We start from the raw sequence: 20,979 nt of genomic DNA, 5'->3' as shown, positions 1-20,979 counted from the left end.
CACAACATTTTCAAATCTTTTTTTCCTTTTTCTTATATTGGTTAGTAAACCGTCATTTTTTTTTTTTTTAGATATAAAACTCCATTTTGTGGCCTAGTTCGGCATCAGGTGTTAATTGATGTTTTTAGATGCTGCTTTTCTTTAAAACAGCTTGTTTCAATGTGTAGTTAATCCTCCATACGGCCGTTCCCCACGCACAAAATCAATGATCAACGGTGGCTTCAGCGTCGTACACTATCATTTCCCCAATCTTTATAATTTGTTTAAATAAATAAAAGTTTTAAGTTGGAGAAACAAGAGTGCATTTTGTCCAAGAGATATTCTCTTTTTCTTTTTAAAACAACTATTTACAGGTTATGCTGAAGACAAACGAGGCGTAGGTTTTTAATTGATGCCTACTTGCCATGGAAAAGCCCTGTGTTTCAAAGAAATGAACAGAAACGAATTACACAAAGGCGAACACTTTTTAAAAACTACATCCACCTTTCATGTTAGTCACAGGTAGCATCTGTCAGCTGAAATGGGAAAGCCAGCAGCAAATGCCCTACGATCCGGACGTGCCTACACTAAAGAATTAACGATGAGACAAACGTAGCGGCTCTGACTGAACCAACAGAGGAGACTGACTGAGCGGCCTCATAAATGCCACTCTGAACACTGGACTCTACCTGTAGAATTTTAACAGAGAAATACCTCGCACAATATTTGCGACTGAATGATGTGATGGAAATCAGCGCTCATCTGGGGAGAGAGTCCCCAAAATTGACGTGTTACTATAGCAACAGCATCATTCAGAAGAGCACTTCAGTGGCAGTAGTCAGGAACACAAACTTTCTGAGCCTCTAGTTCATTCATTTTTTTTTTTATCTACTGCCGCCTTGTTTGCTGTACCATCCGACATTCTTTTATCTGCTAAGTCCTGTGTGGAATTCAGTCCCCTTTTTGTAAATATGCATTACAAGCCAAGGCATCTCAAACACAGACACTGGAGGCCCACAGCACATCGTACACTGACAAACAAACACGGACCAACCATACAAAGACGTGCTTCCTAACATTCTGGTCATCTCTTTTCCTTCACCAAAACACTGTTACAATGATATTTATCTCACTGATGGCAGAAAGTGGACGACAACTGACAGTACGCGCGCCTGCCTGTGACTGAGGTCGAGCGGAAGATGGCACCTGGCGCAAACGAGACAACCTGAAACACGAAAATATAACAAACAGCAGCTTTCTAAAAGCCTATTCACAGCAGCATGAGCCACAGGGACAGAGAACAAACATCAACCACAAAAAAAACACTGCTTTGAATACATTATTGGGAGGAGTGAGTCAGTTGGCTGACAGGAATAAAAGGAACAGAGGCTGCACTGAGCGTGTTGAGCCAACGTGGTGCTGCCACGGCAACCACATCCCCCTGTGATGACAGGAGACCAACCTGGAGAGAGTATGAGCAGAGGACAGAAAAGCCAACACACGACAGTCACACCATCTCTATCTGCCTCTCCCACTACGTCTTATTATAAAAAACAATCAGCATCATGGTTGAACAGCTCCAATTCTTATGTCATCCATCTCTAAATTGGCTATTACTCTGACTGTCAAAATGACCATCCAGCAATTTGCACAATGCAGTTTCTTTCACAATCCAGCTATCAGTGTTGTTGTGTGTGTAAAACACGTCTGTATTGCTATAGGCTGTTGAAAACAGAGGCCTGTCCGCAGAGGCAACAACTGTATGACAACTAAAATACAGTATCTTGCGATGATAGTTTGGTCAAGCCATGAACACAATGGCAGGGAGACAGCGATATATATGTGTGTGTTAGTGTGTGTGTTCTATGCTGAAAAAGCAAGTGAGCATCTGTGAATGTTAGCTAGACAATAGGAGACGCCTCCCATTTGTCTCCATCCGCCTGGCGGCTCTGTTGTCTCACAGATACAAAACCCCATCTTCATTTGCTGGATCTCACACCGACAGCTCATCAGACACGTCCAATCACAGCCTAAAAGCTTATCAGCAATGTCAATGATAAACACAGAGGACACACGCACACACACACATACAAACAAACAAGCAAGCACGCTCCAAGGTAACTGACTGAAAGCAAATTATGACTACACCTAGGCATGAATTAAACATTTTATTGAATCAGTAGCTAATCTCAACTGTAAATAAAAATCTACACTGGAAGTTGAGCTCTAAATGTCAGTGTGAATGAAAATAAACCAACATCACTTTCAGTTTCAGTTCTTTTATCTCTGTCAGACAGTGAGTGAAGCTCAAGAATGAGTCAGTAATGAGCCAGCCGAGGTCTACTACTAGCCATTAGTGGGATAAACAAAACTCTGAAATCAATATATTAATGCACATTCATCCATTCAGAAGACTTTTTTGCCAGCGTGTAAACCTGCTCTCTACACACATAACTGTTTTAAACCGAACATCTGCAAAGTGAAAAAACAAAAAAATAATATCTGTGTGGAATTAAATTGAAATGCTGCTCTAAAACACAAAGAAATCTGTGTAAATTGTAAAACTGTCATACAATCATATGCCATGTGTATACAAACACACGACTAATACTGTACCAATGTAGGTGCAGTGCCTGCATTGCTATGTTTGCTGATGTTTGTGGTTAAAGTGAACTTTACGCCCCATCTACTCTCTGTTCAACCCACACATACACGCACGCACACCATCTGTCCTCCCGACGTGCCTAATGGACAAACTGCAGAGGAGGGATACTTTTGGTTGAGTTACAGAGCCAGAGGGACAACTCTTTAAGAAGCTCTGAGAAGATTTCTATTTCTGCTCAAAGCCTACGACTAAATCTGTCTTACACTCTGCTGCTCTCTGCTGCCTGTTGAGAAAACGGCAGCTCAAAAGACAAAACTCCCCCGTTCTGTATCTATATTCACAATCTGTTTGTCACAACGCGCGCCATTTCAAAAAAAAACATTTGGCTCATCAACCTTTAGTTCAAGAGTTCATCCCCGCACAGAGCCGAGAATGAGAACGCCTCTTCCTCTTAACTTACATGCTCTGCAAAGTCACCACAACAAAACACTTACATGGTGGATAAATACACATACCGACAGTAATGGCAGACTGCCAACAGACGTCGTTCTGACGTAGTGTGGGTTAGACCAGAACAAAAAATGTGAAAAATTGAGAGTTGAATGCAATTCAGTTAGTGTTTCATTGTGTTAGATCAAGAAACCAATTAGTTTAGCTCTTATATTAATCTATATTTATCAGAAGTAAGATCGTTAAACATACACATAATTATGAACCCCCAAATCCTTTTACAGTTAGTTACATTTGTGTCTCTTGTGTTTTCTGACATAGACAGAATACTTCTGACCTCACAGATAGAAAACATCATTGTTGTGTTAATGTCCATCATCAGTGTAAAGCACGATTTTGCTTTCTTTCTTTTATCACTAACTGTTAAGGAAGTGAAAACCCGGTTTTTCTGTATCACTCCCTTCTTATTTTCATCTCCATCATGTCAGCTCAGTTCAGCAGACGAGGGCCACGCTGAAGGCTTCGGACCGAGCTGATCGCGTTGGACAATCCTATCCCACGTGCCAGCTCCCTCGTCAGGTGGCGATTCATCGAGGTTCTCCCTTTGTGCAAATGGTGCCGCAGCTCTGTGGTGATCCTGACAAGTCACACACCGTGATGTGTGTTACATCTCAACCAGTAGCGAGAATTTGCTCGTGTCCTGCCCCACATCACAGGGCGGATGTATAGAGGAAAACAACAATCACGCTATGGAGATCTAGTAAATGACATGAAAGTTGGCTTTTGTTTACTTTCCTTCATTGCTCTTCTTGCTGTGTGTGTATCCCTGGGGTCGGTTAAGTGTGGCTTTTCCAATTTCCCAAATTGGTCACTTTCAGTTTGTTTTCGGGGCATGGATCGCCTCAGTCTGTCACTCACTTCTGTTTGTCGATGGGCGCTCTCTGGGGTGGCTGTGATGATGCAAGTGGACCAGTTCTAGTTCGAGTGATGACAAATGAGTTTAGGAAGTTGCGATCTCCCCCCCTAGGTGGCGCCATCCCTTCTGCTGTGTCTCCAGAGGAGGCAGATACTCTGGAATACAGAGAGATGTTCAGGGAACAAGTCTGATTGATGCTTTTAATTTTCACATGCCATGTGAGCTTTGAAAGTTCTGTCACGACACAACACACATGGGTCAGTAAGAGATGTCCCTGAATTTCTACTGAGCTTCAATAAGTGATTATGATTCAATAAGAGTCTTTGTGGCATGCTGAAGAACTGGATGTTCTCAACCTTCTCTATTCTCAGCTGTTCAGTCTCTGTCTCTGTTCCTGTAACTCCAAATGTTTCTCATTCATCCTTAAGCCTTGCGGTTGCATGTCCACATACTTGTATTGCTGGTCTTGTGCTGTCTCACGAGACAAATAGTTTCAATTCCCTCGCATGCGGGGTTCTCTTTGAGATGGCCCTGATAGCAAGTCACATGTATATGCATGCGTCTATTGTGAATACTTTTTTTTCTCTACATATAAATCAGTATATGTCTTCTGCTGGCACTGGGGGAGAATTTACTCTCTCCTTAGTTAAGTGCATTGTGAAGCTCTGGTGAATTGTCTATAGCATTTTCTCTTCTTTGTGGTTTCCCCTTGACTTCGCTCAGTTCCTTTTAATGCAATAGGAGCTGCACGACAGAGATAATAAAACACAAGCGTATCTGAAAACCCTTTTTTAGGGCCGGGTGTAATTTACGGTCATTGGACTTACTTATAAACTACTAAAACGTTCACATATTTTTTTTTGCCTTGAATACACAGACATAAAAGAAGGCAACAATCTTGAAATCTTGCCCTTGCCCTTTTAGTTTATGTCAGGACGTTTTGCATTATTCATGGTGCTTGATGGGTGCTGTCATTCAAAGCCCCACTCAGTACCACATCTGAATACACATTTCTCTATAATTTACCCTAGATAAAAATTCAGCCTCTTACCCTTCATTTTCAGTGCTTTGTTTTATCAACTGTACTACAAAAACTGTTCTCACCTTGATTTTTAGGAGAAAAAATACATGCTGCTTACCATTGTTGCTGCAGTTTTTGTTGTCTTTGTCAGATGCCTCTTCTTCAACCTAACAGCAAAGAAATCAATACACAAGAAATATAAAATTATTCATTTTAAACAAAACCTCATGGAAAACATCTTCAGGGACTTATACTATTTGTGAAGAAACTATAAGAACAAGCTCATTTTAGAATATCAAACTTGGTATGGAGTTTTGTGCTTCCCACAATGAAAGAGGAAAGGAGTGGTCCTTACCTGTTTCCTCCACTTCAGCTCACAAAAGACCCGCTCAAAGCACTCGTGCATGTAGTTAAACTGAGAGAAAGAAGTAAACACAATTTCAAGACAGCCTTCCAATACAGTACAATCAGCCTGCAAAGTCAGTGACAAGTGTTTGCTTTTCCCTATGGCTTTGAGTGCTTATGAAGGGAATTGTGATTTTGCTGTGCGTGTTATTGACTTTTAAACCATAACAGAAATAAGTGTAAGTGGAATTTTACAACTAGTTCGAAACATCCATCACTCTCAAGCTGCAAATACCAACAAAATAAGGAAATAAATACAACACAATTAGAAGATAGAGACTATCTTGTGATGAGGTCACACCTGTCATGGTGCCTAAATCAGGCCAGAGGCGGAATGTGTATGTGGAGGGGCAATGGCCGCCCCCATACTTTATATCCCCTTACTTCTGACGAGTGGCTTGCTTGAACTTTACTGTCATTCTGATCCCAACTACACATCTGTAAAGTTTTGACTGTATGTTGCATAGTTGTCATGCTATAGCGGTGAGAAATCTGTCCGCAGACAAATAAAACTGCCTCTATGGTAGTTCCCACTACAGTAGGGTTTTTCAGGACCACATCTTGCCATGAAGAAAGACACACACACACACACACACACACACACACACACACACACACACACACACACACACACACACACACACACACACACACACACACACACACACACACACACACACACACACACACACACACACACACACACACACACACACACACACACACACACACACACACACACACACACACACACACACACACACACACACACACACACACACACACACACACACACACACACACACACACACACGAAAAACCATCGTCGCTGTCGCAGATGGTAGAAACAACCTACAAAACAAACAGCAGTGACGGTTTGTGCACACTCACGTATGGAGTGAAGATCTTGACCCAGCGAGGTTTCTTCTCTCCTCTTGCGTATTCAAAGCAAAAAGCCATCCCCTCCTCGTCCGTGTCCCAGCGCTGCATCTCTGCCCACTCAAATGCGATCACCTGGTTCTGAGCGAGAGAGTTCACAGGAGGTAAGTCCGTGCAAATATTGACATACAAATATTTAACCTGACACTGTTTAGTGTCATACAATTGAACAATTCACAGTATCTGAGAAATCTATTTAGGAAAATACAGGATTTTTTATTATATACAGTAAATTTAAGCCAAACGTGTTTCATACAGTAAAATCGCAAATGTTGCCTAAAAAGGTAATAAGTTGGATCTTCTACTGGTACTGTATTTTCACACTAGCAAAGACAAACACTCACTTCCAGCGTGCCGTCCTCAGTACAAGCGTGCAGCTTGAAGTGATGGATGCTGATAGCTGTAATGACATGTCCCTTCCTCCTGGAGTCACAGGAGCAGTGGGGGAAGGCCACCTCATTGTAGCCTTCACATGTCCGCAACAGGCTCAGGTACTAACAGAGTATTATAGAGCACACACATTAGTCACTTATACTGTAGTAACAAGGTTATAGCAGTCAAAATAACATTATGTCTCTTTCGTTAGTGCAATTACTCTAAACACCCAGTTAACAAGCAGTTTGGGCTGTGACCAGAGTTCTCAACCCTGCCAACATTACTGTACTGATGATGGCATATTGCTGAAAGTATTTAATTGTATGATAAATTTGTTTCATGATGTGATATTGCCGCTTTTAGACATTTTTAATTTTAATGCGTTTTGAGTGATGGAGCAATGAATGGACAGATTCTGAGGTAGGAGAGCACACATGTTGAATTTACAAAAGCTGTGAAAACTGACTTAACTTTTGAGTATAACTTTTCATTTTGTAACAGAAAAACAAATGCAGTAATGTTCAGTTTAAGTGAGAATTCGAACCAAATGGGTTTAGATACAAGATGAACAGCTATCAGTAACAGTCGCTACTTTTGTTCCACTACTTTGTGATGTCTACACAGTCCTGTGTCTCTTTCAACAGGGACTTTTTTATGAGATTCATCTGTAAGGGTGTACAGTACTTCACCTGGTTGTTTTTAGTTCCTGATCCCGAATAGGTAAATGTTCATGTTTGCATGAAGGTTTTACATATTAGATGCTGCCTAAAAAAATAATGTTGAGTATGCTGTGAAAGTAGTTTAAATGTACACAAAGAAGCCTTCACACGCACACGTAACACTTTCAGTTAATGTTCAACAAACATCAATATTAACTCAATGGCTTTATCTCTGTTTACACCAGAGGGCTGTATTCTGCAGTGTGAAAGAGTTTCTGACTTTTCTGTAGATTTCTATTTGGTAGTGTTTTGGTGATGGCTCTGGTCAACAGGCAACAAGTGTAGTCATCCCAATGCCCTCCCCGAACAAAGAGTGGTCTGTAGGACTGACCGTGGCCATCTTGCGCTGCTCTGCCAGTTTCTGCAGCTGGTAGGATTTGTCCTCTGTTTTTATAAATCCCTTCTTCACATCTTCCAATGCCTAGACACACAGGGAGTTGGGTGGATGGGGAGTGGGGATGGTAGGAAGATATATGCCACCATTTATTATTTGAGGTCACTGCTCAAAAATGAAGATAGTTTGCCTCAAGTAACAATTTCAACCAATGACAGAAATAACCTCTTCTGTACATTTTAAAGCAGCTACAATCAATATTTATACAATAATGTATCAAATGACATTGTGAAATTGGTCGCTCATAGAAATAAACCTACAGAGAATCAGCTTTACAGAGCTTTATAGAGTATTTTTCTGACTTTACTAGTAAAAAAAAGTCACTGTAATGGGTTACTGCTGAACCTCACATGCCGAGAATGCTTCAGGGAGTGACCTTTATTGGTCAGTGGACAGCCTGTAGCTGCTATGGTTATTTTTAGTGCATTAGCATGAGATGTTTTTTTTTTCCACTTTATGTTTTAAACATTGTGGGAAGGTTTTTCTGACTTGTAGATGTGCATGGTTTCCTAATTAAGTACATAAGTGGTGTCATCTTTAGAGAGTAGACTATAAGCAGGGCACCTTTTCTAAAGTAAAATTCACAGCACTTTTCAAGCAATTCGAGGTGCATTTTCATGCATTCACAGCACCTTACAGCTGTGGTAAACTACATATTTGTTTACAGTACAATACTCAGTATTCAGTTGACTTATAATTGCACTTGATCATCGCACTAAATGAGATGTTATTGTGCTATAAACAACCAAAATTATGTTTTTCGATAACCTTCTACAGAAAGAATTATTTCTACAGATGAAAGAATCATCAAAAAAAGTAATTTTAAGATTTTCAGTCTCTCAGACATGGAGATTCTTTTCTCTGTTTTAAATGATATCTGCCATCCCATATAACCTAAATTCAAACAGTGCCAAGCACGTTCTTTAAAATCCAAGCACTTTTTAAACCTTGAAAACATTGCACTGAAATTCAAGTGTTTTCAAGGATTTCCAGCACTCGTGCAAACCTTGTATTAGTTTACCACTCAGGATGTGTTTGTAGGACTTCCTTATTGATGGTGGCTTAGAATTACATTGATGATGTCAGTTGAAGGCAAGGGTTAAAAAAAAAAAACAGTTAAGTTACATAATTGTTTGACAACACACTCCCAACTAGCAAGAACTCAGCTATTGCTAAACCAGATTTTGCTTTTAATGCCAAAGCATATTTAGTTTAGTTTGGCAGTAATACGATGTCAAAAGTATGCATTGACTCGGGAAGAGTGATCCTGTTTGTTTACACTGACTGCAGATATATTCAGAAGTCAGGTTAATAGCTCTTTTTAACTGTAGGAATGATGATCTAGAGCTGGAAGATGCTGAGACCAGTATAAGGAGTTAAGAAAATAAAATAACCCAAGACCAAATTTTGTGCTGAGTTCCCTGAAGTCTATGGCAAGTGGGATTCAATTACTGTTATTACCTGGTGAAAGCAGTAGTGCAGTGCCAGCGGGTTGTCTCTTAGCAACTCCTCCTCTTGGAAGCTGAACAACCATTTGCGGAGCGCCAAGCAAGTCCCCGGCACTGCCGACGTGTAATTCTGCACATAAAGCTTGTGGGGAAACTCATTAGGCGCCAGCTTCCGCACTGCAACAAATAATAGAAAGAAGGAGAGGGATGGGAATAAAAATAAGGGGGTGGGCTGAATCTCTGTTTAGTCATGAGGAATAATTTATTCTAGCCTGTCCCAGACTACCTGCCCTTGCCGTCCAAATATGCACAACCCCTAGGCCGATGAACTAAACACACCAGTGGAATGATCTTCAGGTCTTTATTTAGAAAACTAGCAGTCATGTGATGATGTCAACAAAGGGAGGGCTTTAAATTAAACCCAGGAAAATGTGAAAATGCTCTGTGAAACACTCATTAACATCAAATACACATACAGTTCTTACCAAACGAGTGGTTGATGACTTCAAAAAGGGCAAAGTAGCTCGCCATAATACTGTCCATTCCAACCTTCATCACCAGTGCCTACAGGAAGAGCAATACAGAGTCAGTTATGTAAGAAAAACATTGTTTGAGAATTTCTATTGCACCATGAAAGTTCATCTCTTATAAGGTGCGTCTGTATGACAGCGTCATCGCAGCAGATGTTACGTGTTTCTGACCTGGTACACCTGGTCTGTGGTGCTGTTCTTGCGGACTCTGACAGAGATGGTGGTCTTGTCTGGCAGGGCTATCCGCAGCTCTACATCCGTCACTCCGTTGTAGTTCTACACAGTGAAGCAACACATTAAGAGAACAGATGTAGAACCGCAATAACTCACGTGTGGATTAACAAGGGTGTGTGCCTGTCTGTATGTGTGTGGGTGCATGTTTGTTCTTAACCACTGTTAGAACTTTTTACAAACAGAAAAAGGGCATAACTAAAGCAGAACTTCTATCTGATAGAAGCCCTGATCCTTCTATTTGTAATTTTTTAATTGTTAGATTAATTAAGTATTATTGCATATGTATCTGATGCTGCCATTCCTGAAAACACTAGAAACACAATGCAATAAAATGTTTAATTGTTTTGGCTTTTCTGTTTAAACTCCATGCTATAACTGTTGTTGCTTATGGCAAATAGCCTACCCTTTTAACTATAAGACTTAAGGTTGAATCAAATATATACCAGATAAACACAACCCTAACCATACAATCTATTAGAAAAGCTCAAATGAAAGACTGAATTTTGGAAAGCACACTATTATAAATCAGGAACTGTGGTGCTGTGCCCATTCTCAGTTATACATCTGATAAAGTTCTGAAAGAGAAAGAAAAACTCAAAGCTCAGAATAAATGAATTCACACAGAAATAGCTACGTCCAAACCTAGTACTGCTCATATCAAAATAATAATAACGAGATGTATACCTCATCTGATTCAGAGAGAAACTCCTGCATGATGTCACTCTCCCCGATCACCCGCACTGAGCAAACTGGAGACAAAAAAGGCAGATGGAGAGAAAAAGGGGGAGGTCAAAGTAAATCAAATAAACAAAAGGACAGCTAAATGTCACTTTCTATCCTGTGTTCAGATTTATAGGATTTCCATGTATGGCGGAAAAATGATCAAAGCCAGAGCGTGGCCTATTTTCTATCTTAACCACATGATTTCTGCATGTATAAATTATTCTTTCCTTTCCTTTGTAATGCTTTTGTGGATTTTAATGGCTCTAGCTTGTCGTACTTCAACGCAGGCCTTTGAGTTGTAATTCTTCTCAAACGACATGTGGATCAGTAACAGAAGCACCTTTTGTCTTCGCCCATGTTAATAATCAAAACACAATTTGGTTATATGCCAGTGACCTTTCCGTATCAGCCTACCTCGCTCGAGATACTCCTCCAGGCCTCTACGGCGAGCATCCAGCTGTTGTTCAGACAGGGAGAAGGGCCATTTACCGGGAATCTTTGGAAAGTTAAAGTTGGAAAACTCCCTCTTTAGGTTCTGGTGCAGGATGGCAAACTCCCGATAGCGCTTTGAGCACAGCTGTCTACCCGACATGTACACGTTGTACACCTATTGTTCATGAGACAAAAACAGGACAGACCATATTACATTAGAGTATAAGAAAAAGATGTTTACCATCAAGAAATAATTTTCAATACCGCCATAAGGAAAACAAACATTTTAAGGGGAAGCCACAAGAGGCTGTTTCAAGAGAGAAAGGAGTATGGTAATGTGTCGTATCAGTACTCACCACAAACCTCTCGGAGTGCTGCTCTACATGTTTGTATGTGGGAACGGAAATGGGCACTGCCTGCTTGTCACTGTAGTCGTAGTTGGGTTGGACATCCTCTCCTGGTTCCAATCCATCCGCCTCCTGAGCTGGAACAGACAGCACAGCCAGAACCAGCTCCTTCTCCCCTGCGCGGATGAGGTCCACCACCTGCTTATGGGTGGCACCTTCCACACTCACCCCATTACTGGAGGGGAAGAAAGAAGAAGGGGGACAAAAAAAAGTCAGCCAAGTTTAAAAAACTCTCTTTTCCCACTGTTTCCTCATATGGAACATGGCCGATTAGTCAACTCCCTCTAGACAAAAGAGAACAGATCAAGCATTCAGCACAGATCAGAGTGACGCTTGACTGGACCTTTTCAACGCTGCTATGGTGTGAAAGTAGTGTAGCATATATATTGACGCTGCTTTTAAAGATATTTTAAAATTATGTGTGCAATACAATTATTTCTTTCCCAATATGTCAACTTGGGGTATCTCTTGATATCATATACAGATCCGATATTGGTGTTCTCTTTTCCCCAACATTTGAAACCCAGCAAGTAATCCCTTATATGTAAGGTAACACAAAGCCATGAATAGTTGTAGCACTAAAGACTGAGCTGTGACTGAATGATAGCATAAACACTTTTTATAATGACTGATAGAGAAACTGTATTTGATTGTAATTGGTCATGTCAGAGAGAATAACCAAATCCACCTAATAAGGTAAGCATTACATCCCTTAATATAATAATAATGCCACACTCATCTCAGGTCTGCACAGCATAATTATATAATATTTTACTAATTCTGCAAATACTCATGTTCGTTTTTCTATGGTCTGTGGTAATGTCGGTGCATTTTCCCCCTCCATTGATAAACACAATGTTGGGAGTGCTGAGTAACCAGGTCAGCTTTTATGTCTCCCTTTCCTTTGGTGTGGTGAGACACCTCCCCTCCTGGCTTTGCTGAGGCCAGATGGCACCAGCATCAGGTGTCTCTGCTAATCTGCCTATGAGAAACAGCGGGACAGACACAGGAGAGGAGGGAGCAAGCAAGAGTGCTGTCCACTATATGCCATACGTCTTATATTTCTTATAAATAACATGTATAAGTAGAGCACCGTGGATCAAAGTGGGAAGGCAAACAGATAAAGAGAGGGTAGTGGTGTGGAACATAAAGTCAACAATTGGAGATGGAAAGCTCGTTTTTGATGGGAATAGAGATCGACATGACTGAATTCTTCTGAATAGTTCAACTAGACAGCAAAATTGGGGGTAGAAGGTGACAGAAAAGATGAAGATAAAAAGAGAAGTTTGGGTCTCAACAGTTCTCTGATCCCATCATCCTCTTATTAGACAAAACAGCAGCAAAGCAATGCCTGCCAGAATTACGTCTCAGTTTCTTAAAAGCAACAAAGGGGGTTGGAAGAATGTGTAGTGAATATGCTCTGATGAAATATTTAATCTATAAATGATCACAAACACTGAATTTACCATAGCCTAAGTGATGTGTTCCCAAATAGCCTATTGTTACTAAGCCTTATAAAACCTCATGACATTATTTTCTTCTGTACGTATCATAGACAATAAATAAGACACACATACACAATGGAACATCAAGTTCTTTTTTTATCATTATTATTATATTTTTTATTCAATTTATTTCTTAAAGTTACTATAGATAATCAGATGTTCTATGTAAACTATGCTCAGGCAGTATATTGTATAATATACTCAAATCAATAGTGAAGCAACATTGTTCCCTTTCCTTGTTCATAAAACTAGAGAAATGCTGACATATGACAAACTTAACCCTGTGATTCCTTTGAGTGTTTGTGAAATGGTCAAGCTGGTTAATAAGTCACATGATAATTATTGGTCTTGTCATATGACCAGAGAGATTTAAGAGTTAAAATGGAGAAAACACAGGTTGGCTAAACCTTTTGATGCCTCAGCATGTAGAAGTGGACCAGTCTTCCTTGTTTTCTGTTTCTCTTCTCCATTTTTCTAAAGTTTAACCTTTGCTTAAGTCACAGTCATTTTCACTGCTCAAATCCTGAAGTTAAAGCTTATTCTATCTATGTTATGTATATCCAACTGTACTAATTGTACATAACTATTTACTATTCACATGTAGTTCCTTTTTCCAGCATCACCCTTTATTAGGGCCAAGGTTTACAACCACGTTCGCACAATCATTGATAGTTTGGTTTGCTTGTGAAGACTGACAATCTTTTATCTACTTTTATATTAACATTGTATAGTAAGTATAAGTAATTATAAGCATCAGTAATGTATCGGTTGAGACTTTTAACAATTACATTATTTTCATGAAAACCTGTATGTAAAGACTAACCAGTAAGTTTGCCCCTGACTTTTCCTGGCACAAGAGAAAGTGTTTGACGAAATAAAAACATTTGTCGAGTTATGTATAGCAAAGCTAATCAAGTACGCTGGTCGGGGTAAAGTGCAAAAACAATAAGATAGCACAAAAAACCTGTCCGATGTAAAAAATATGCCTGTTCTGAGAGGAAGTCTGGCAGGTGGTCTCTCTACAAGAGAGGACTCACACCATATGATGTTCAATTGACTGACAACACTGTCATCCACCGTCTTCCTTCAGGGTAAAATAGATATCCCTATTATTATGAATGACAATACAATGTCAATATCTGCTGTCATTTAATTTTCATCCTTGCAACCAATGCTGAAGCCGTCACGGTGCAAAGGGATTCGCGGCAGAAGCTCAGTCCAGTCGGGGACTTGGCTTGGGAACCGAGGGGTCGTCGGTTCAAGCCCCAGTACGTAATGGATTTGGTGGCTGGAGAGGTGCCATTTCACCTCCTCAACACTGTCCTTGAGCAAGGCACCGAACCACAACACTGCTCCGGGCGCTTCCTCATGACAACTCTCCATTAATGCATTTATAAAGGACCTGTTTGTGTGTATTTGCATTTGTGTATTTGGTTTAACATGACAAAAATAATAATAAACAGAGTGAAAAGTGAATTTACTATTAAAGGCTAGCTTTCTAAGTAAGAAAGCTAGCTAAAGCTTATCAACATGCACAGCCTGTCACGTTAGTCCAACGTATGTAAGCTGGTTAGCTTTCTGGTGAGCTGACTGGTGTTAGCTTGGTGTAGCTACATCACCAAATGTTTACTGTCGCAAGTAAACACCGTGCACTGTGCACACTAGTTAGCTAATTAGGTCAACAGCTACTTTTGTTGTCATAACATACAACTGACGTAGCTAGCTAATGTTTGAAACTGCATCAACACGGGTAGCTTTAGCCTTATGCGCTAACTAAGCTACCTGTGCTATGTAACGGGTAGAGGCTGACTTACACCTCCAGGATCCTGTCACCCTTCGCTATCCCGGCTCGGTCCGCCGCACCTCCGGGCAAAACCGCGCTGACGTGCTGGAGAGGAGCGTACAGTTCCCCGTTGATGCTCCGCAGCTGCCCTCCTTCGCTAACTTGACCGCGAACGTTGAACCCGTAGCCGGACTCCGACTTGACGATCCTCACCATCCGCGGACCTGACGTTACCATGACGCTAACGGTAGCCGCCGCGGTCTGGCCCGCAGACGAACCGACGACAACCGGACCGTTACGGGACGCCGTAGGGAGAGAGGACCGAGTTTCATCGTCTCCTACATCCGCCATCTTATCCACAGGCCCTATTAGCCCTCCTTTCCAGTCGGTGTCTTATCGTAAATTCAAAACAACGCTCGGGCTCTGTCCCTCGGTAACGTTTAGCTCCACAGACCGACTCTGTTGTTGATGACCCGCCCCCTCGGTAGCGTCACGAGACACGGCCTCACAACGTGACATCCCGGAGGCGTTACCGAGAGTCTGGTCTGTTTACTGTCTCATCTGTCCAATGCAAAGTTACTCAAAATCATGAAATACAATAAATTCATATTATTATTATTAATAATAATAATAATAATAATAATAATAATAATAACACTAACCCAACAAAAATATTGTCATCTGATCTCTTGAATTTGTGACAATTTTTTTTTGGGTTGTAAACTTTTATACAGTTTATGGTTGTAAAGCTCATGATGATATTTGTGATGACATGTATGTTTTCGTCATGTTGTTGTGTTTATGTTTGTTGTAGTGTGATCCAGGGTTGAAGGTTGAATGTGTAGAATCTTAATTAAAAGCAATATATCAAAAAAATAAATAAAAATACAACCACAGGGTGTTCTGAGGGGTTCAGATTGAAATATATCTAGTCTTTGACGGGTTTGACAATTACTTTCTGTTTACATTTTACCAGCCATTAAGCGTTATTGCTGATTGCCAGGATTGTCTGTTGTTGGGTGCAGCTACTATAGGCTGGCACTGGTGAAATGGAGTTTGCCAATCCTGCAGCTGTGTTATTTGTCCCAGCAGCTGAGTGACCGGAGACGGGCAAAAACCAGAGTCAATATAGGCCGAGCATTCACTCCACGGACTGAGAGAAAGGAGTTCAACGGCATTAAAACGCACGCCGAACTTTCATGTTTACTTAGCTGTAACGGCTAACAGTAACGGCTAACGGTAACTGTCAGTCAATCTCCTCTGCAACACTTGCTTTTATGGTGCAATTTGCCGGAGAGGATGGGTTCAAACTGGCTCAAACAGACTGGTACTGTAGGCTACTGGGCCGGGTCTGACTAACCTGGCAACGTGACTGTTTTTAATTATATTTTGTTGTTGCGTCTACAATCTTGAGACACTAGATGGCGGTGTTCTGCTCATTCTCCATATTCAGCCTTTAAGTATGTGTTGTTTAATGTGACTTGTGTTGTTTTGTCTGTCTCCATGTTGTGTGTTTTTGTCTAAAAAAAGTTGATATGACAATAAGAATATAAAATAAAAATATTATGCAGAAAAGATTTATTGATTTTATTATGTTGTAATTTCCTCTTTTCTATCGGGCACTTCATCTTTATCGCTCCCTTTCAATCATTTTCTATTGAACTCTCAGTGCAAAAGAGATAATATTAAAAATATATACTTTATAAGAATAACCCATCAAATATATATTTAGAAATATTAAAATGAAAAACTAGTAATTTCTAGGCTTTTATTTTATATATATATATATATATATATAAACAGAGTGAGATAAGCATGTGTGCAATAAAGGTGACTGATTTTAAAAAACAGAGAGGAAGGTGTAATGTGAAGTCACCTGCTGCAGTATTTGTTTGGAATGACAACGTGCAGGTTGTCAGCTCTTAAGACACATATTTGTGTTAAAGCTTCTCAGTGCTTCAGTGACGCCCGTCTCCAATAAGCTATTGATCCTGGACTATTGAACAAAAATGTATGTTGATTAAAGAAGCTTCAAGGGCAAAGGAGTGCAGCAAAATAAACTAATTAAAATCAGTAATGGAACATCTTTTAAATATAGGCTAATTGTGCCAATGATACCATGTCTTGAAAACTAGTATTCAGAAAAGTAAATGATGGGCCAATTGTTTGTTCAACATGTCCCTTGCATTAATTCATGTGGTAATCCATATGTAGCTGGTTAGTTTACCTATATGCTATTCATCCATCCATCCGCTTACATGCTCTCATCAAGGCAGCCTATACTGACAGGGTTAGAAGTAGAGGGTAACCAGTCCCTCTCAAAGGGCTAACACATAAAGACAACTGCCTTCACAGTCACACCTTAAGGTAATTTACAGTGCATCAAAGCTGCACGACTTCAGACTGAGCAAGGGAAGTAAGGCACTCACAGGAAAGCCACACACAGGAAGCATGCAGAAGCCCTGGTTAAAGCAAGATGCAAGGTGAACATCACTATAGCCAAATTAGTTAACATTCATTAGCCAACATAAGTTACTGGCATGTACCAGGCCGAGTAAGTTTGTAAGAGAAAATGCGTAGAATTGAGTGTTATTTAGGTTTTTTTTTTTAGATTGTGTAATTTCTTCTTTCAAAAGTTACTTTTTAGTCTTGGTAAATGTGCTCTACTTATATATACGATACAAGCAACACCATGGACATCCTTTGTGTCATAACCTGCAGTTATATTGTTTCTTTAATCCAGCTGTAAGATTTTAAGACGTAAAAGCTTAGTATCAACAAAACGTTACCCCTTCAAGTGTCATGGGAACATATCACAACTATCGTCTTACGCTTACTTAGACTATGGTGCTGGCACGTCTGTGAAAATATACAATATTATCACAGATATTGTTCCCATGTAACCATGCAGTAAAACACGAGTGCATAAGTCAAGTGTTTTGAAAGAAAGAAGTTTATTTCATTGTGCGTTATAATATAATTCTTTGCGATTTCATGGTAATTTAAAAAAGAATAGTGAATATTTATTCCCCAGCTGTCATAGGATCTCTTTCACAGGAAGGCAGTCCTTTGGCCCCAAGGTGACGCCTGGGTCCCTATTTTTTGCAGAAGTATTCATGGCACATCACAGTGAGGCAGCTGACCATGTTGGTAAACTCAGTGAAGTTCACAGTGTTGTCCTGGTTTGTGTCCAGGCTCTTGAAGATGTTGTCCACCGCCGCCTTGTCATTGGCTTTCTGCAGGTGAAAAAAGTGTCACTGGTCATGTGCACAACCTGAAAGTACACTGTAAAATCCAGTTAGTTAACCTTACTTTAAAAAAGCATGCATACTTAAAATAACTAAGCTCAGTGTAATATGTATTGTATGTTGTATTAACTAATGCTTGTTTAGTAAAGTATACATACACTTTTAAAAGATGTACTCTTGACTTAGTATAAATGAGAGAATGACTTTTTTTAAATGAAGGAAAAAAGATGAATATAATATGAAAGGAAGGAAGGTTGGAAGCAAAATAAGGAAGGAAGGAATAAAGAGAAAGGAAGGAAGGGAGAAAGATAGGGAGGGAGGAAGGAAGAAAGAAAGAAAGGAAGGAACGGAGGAAGGAATGAAAGGAGAAAGATCAGGAGGAAGGAAGAAAGGAAGGAAGGAAGGAAGGAAGGAAATGAGAACGATAGGGAGGAAGAAAGAAAGGAAGGAAGTAGAAGGAAGGAAGGAACGAAAGGAGAAAGATAGGGAGGGAGAAAGAAAGAAAGAAAGGAAGGAAGTAATGATACAAAAGAAGTAAATAAGGAAGAAATGGAGAAAGATAGGGAGGGACAAAGAAAGAAAGAAAGAAAGAAAGGAAGGACGGAAAGGAGAAAGATAGGGAGGGAGGAAAAAATAAAGAAAGGAACTAAGGAAGGAAAGAAAGAAAGAAAGACAGAAAGGATGCTAGAGGCTGCGATGATGCACATATTCTACCAAGAGCATTCACCACCCTCTCCGTACAACGCACCACTGCACAAACGCAAGTCAGAGCTCAGCCCGTCGGGTGAGCAGGACTGAGGTCACTCACCCCCAGCAGCTCTCCAAACTCATTCTCAAGCAGCTCCTTCAGCTCCGTCTTAGTCAGGGTGTTCTTGTCCCCCTCCTTGCCAGCGTATTTACTGAAGCTTTCAATGAGGAGGCTCATAGCCTTCTGGATGTTAGACATGATGATAGCTGGATTAAGAGGACAGAAAGAATAAAGAGTTATATAGTGGGTTATACGCATGGTTTGGATGCATGGGTTCAGGTCACATTGGTCGGTATTTTCCTTCTATAACTTCAGAAGAAACTGAAGAAGTTGCTGAAGGATGATGCTCTCATTGAACACTTCTAGGGCTCCATCTAGAGGCAACATCTATTTCTGTTAACGGTCACTGACACACACTATAAAGGATCATGTGGCACTGTGGTCGAATCTGGAATGCCAACAGAGGAGAGCATTTATATCCACAACTTGGGGGAATGGCTGCAGGGGGAGGAAAGGGAAATGGCTCTGTTTGGTAAAAGTGGAATCAAACCAATTTACTCAGTCACTTAAATCATTTTTTAAGACGCTGGTCCTAAATATCTGACTTTCAATCTGCTTCACTATTGTGTCAGTGTTGGACAATTTTTTTTCAGCCTGCTTCAGTCTAAGTGGCAGGTTTATTTATATACTGTAAGTAGATAAAATATGTAAATAAAAGAATGCATACTAATTGCATTTATTAAGAGCTCTTGAACAGCAGGCAGTGGCTGACATCATTGATTTTGTCCCTGCCAGTGTTATTCTCTTGTTTTCCGTGGAGCTGGATAAAAATAAACCCCATACTTTTCTCATTTCCCCCCGTCACCGGCCTCTAACGCAGGTCTCTGCTGAGTGACACATTGTTATGGCAACAGCGTTAATCTCTCCAGGTGACTTGAACTAAGCAGGTCAAGACTTGATTAAAGTCCCAGTAGTGATGGATGATGTCTGTTCTCTCGATGACGTAGATCTGAAAAGTGTTTTTTTTCCACCGACATGAACCCAAGAGAGTCAGTTCTGGTTGCGTTCTGACTCACGTGGTGCTGCCCTCTCTGGGGTGTGGTAAGCTGAGGAAACTGGCAGTTGGTTGTAAACAGATGGGAATTGTGAAGGAGTACCGCACAAAATGAGTTCATTTGCAAAAGCATATACAAGCCACTCTTAAACTGAATAAATCAACACCAGAGTGCACAATAAAACAAACATCATTAATGTATTTGTTCGCACTGGGGTGCATACATTTAGCACACCTAAGACAAAATGCAAGAAGATATGTAAAAATAACAATAACATACATAAATAAACACAATACAATACAATCAATAAAATCAAATTGTAAAAAATAATTAAACATTTATGCAAGCAACTACCTTTACTTCTGCGTTCAGAGGGGGCATGATTTATGAATATTAAAAAAATAGCTCAAAACAACACAACACCCTATTAATATCATTTATCATAATTATTCCCTGTCCTGCACACACCAAAAAAAACCCCAAACAAACAAAAAAAACAACAGCACAATTTAGGACAATGAATAAAACAGAGATATCTGTTTTTGAAAATGAACTCTTAACCATTACTGTTCTGATGTTAAATTTGGTTTTCATTGAAAGAAAAAATAAAAGCTGGATGCTAACTTCTGAATGTACAATGTACCAGTAAAAGGAAATTCCTGGCTAAATAACACGCCAAATAAGTGGCACTGAAAAACAAATTGAGCAACGCATGTTTCATAAGAAAGGGAGAAAAGTCACATTTCCCCCCAAACAATAACACTGCACACAGGGCTGGTGACTTGGTAACGTTGCAGTTGTATTTTACAGCAATGAAACTCACTGAAATGCATTCAAAAGAATCTTCTGATGGAAAAATGTTTTGGTGCATTTTTTTTTAATCAGCAAATGAAATCAAACAACAAACAAAACAGCATCGTTTTTAGATTTGCTACTCACCAAAGGTTTGCAGAGATTTAAGAAGGTTGGAGAGTGAAAGTCGAAGCCGTAGGGATGCAAAGGATGCTTTATACACCACCACACCCTTTATCCCTCCCTCCATCATACTCCTTTCATCTCCAAC

At 40.1% G+C, this 20,979-nt stretch overlaps 2 protein-coding genes across 2 annotated transcripts; both read right to left on the bottom strand.

Annotated features, from left to right (window-relative positions):
• Positions 1-15,297, bottom strand: snx27a (sorting nexin 27a). The gene is made up of 13 exons (XM_083925669.1): positions 14,897-15,297; positions 11,527-11,752; positions 11,153-11,345; positions 10,700-10,764; positions 9,953-10,057; positions 9,737-9,815; positions 9,265-9,428; positions 7,741-7,830; positions 6,660-6,809; positions 6,268-6,396; positions 5,327-5,386; positions 5,090-5,138; positions 1-4,105 (listed from the first exon to the last, which is right to left on the bottom strand). Exons 1-13 carry the CDS (start codon positions 15,214-15,216, stop codon positions 4,035-4,037), a joined length of 1,701 nt encoding a protein of 566 aa, XP_083781795.1. The 5' UTR covers positions 15,217-15,297; the 3' UTR covers positions 1-4,034.
• Positions 15,298-17,800: 2,503 nt separating this feature from the next.
• LOC310956064 (ictacalcin-like) lies at positions 17,801-20,903 on the bottom strand. Its single transcript, XM_083926182.1, has 3 exons — positions 20,856-20,903; positions 18,922-19,067; positions 17,801-18,101 (listed from the first exon to the last, which is right to left on the bottom strand). The coding sequence occupies exons 2-3, from the start codon at positions 19,057-19,059 to the stop codon at positions 17,961-17,963; spliced, it is 279 nt and encodes a 92-aa protein (XP_083782308.1). The 5' UTR covers positions 19,060-19,067; positions 20,856-20,903; the 3' UTR covers positions 17,801-17,960.
• Positions 20,904-20,979: the final 76 nt, after the last annotated feature.

The sequence above is a fragment of the Echiichthys vipera genome (assembly GCF_963691815.1).
Source record: "Echiichthys vipera genome assembly, chromosome: 13".
NCBI classification, from domain to species: domain Eukaryota; kingdom Metazoa; phylum Chordata; class Actinopteri; order Perciformes; family Trachinidae; genus Echiichthys; species Echiichthys vipera.
Note: the sequence above shows the minus strand (reverse complement) of the source record. Positions and strands in the feature narration are given on the sequence as shown.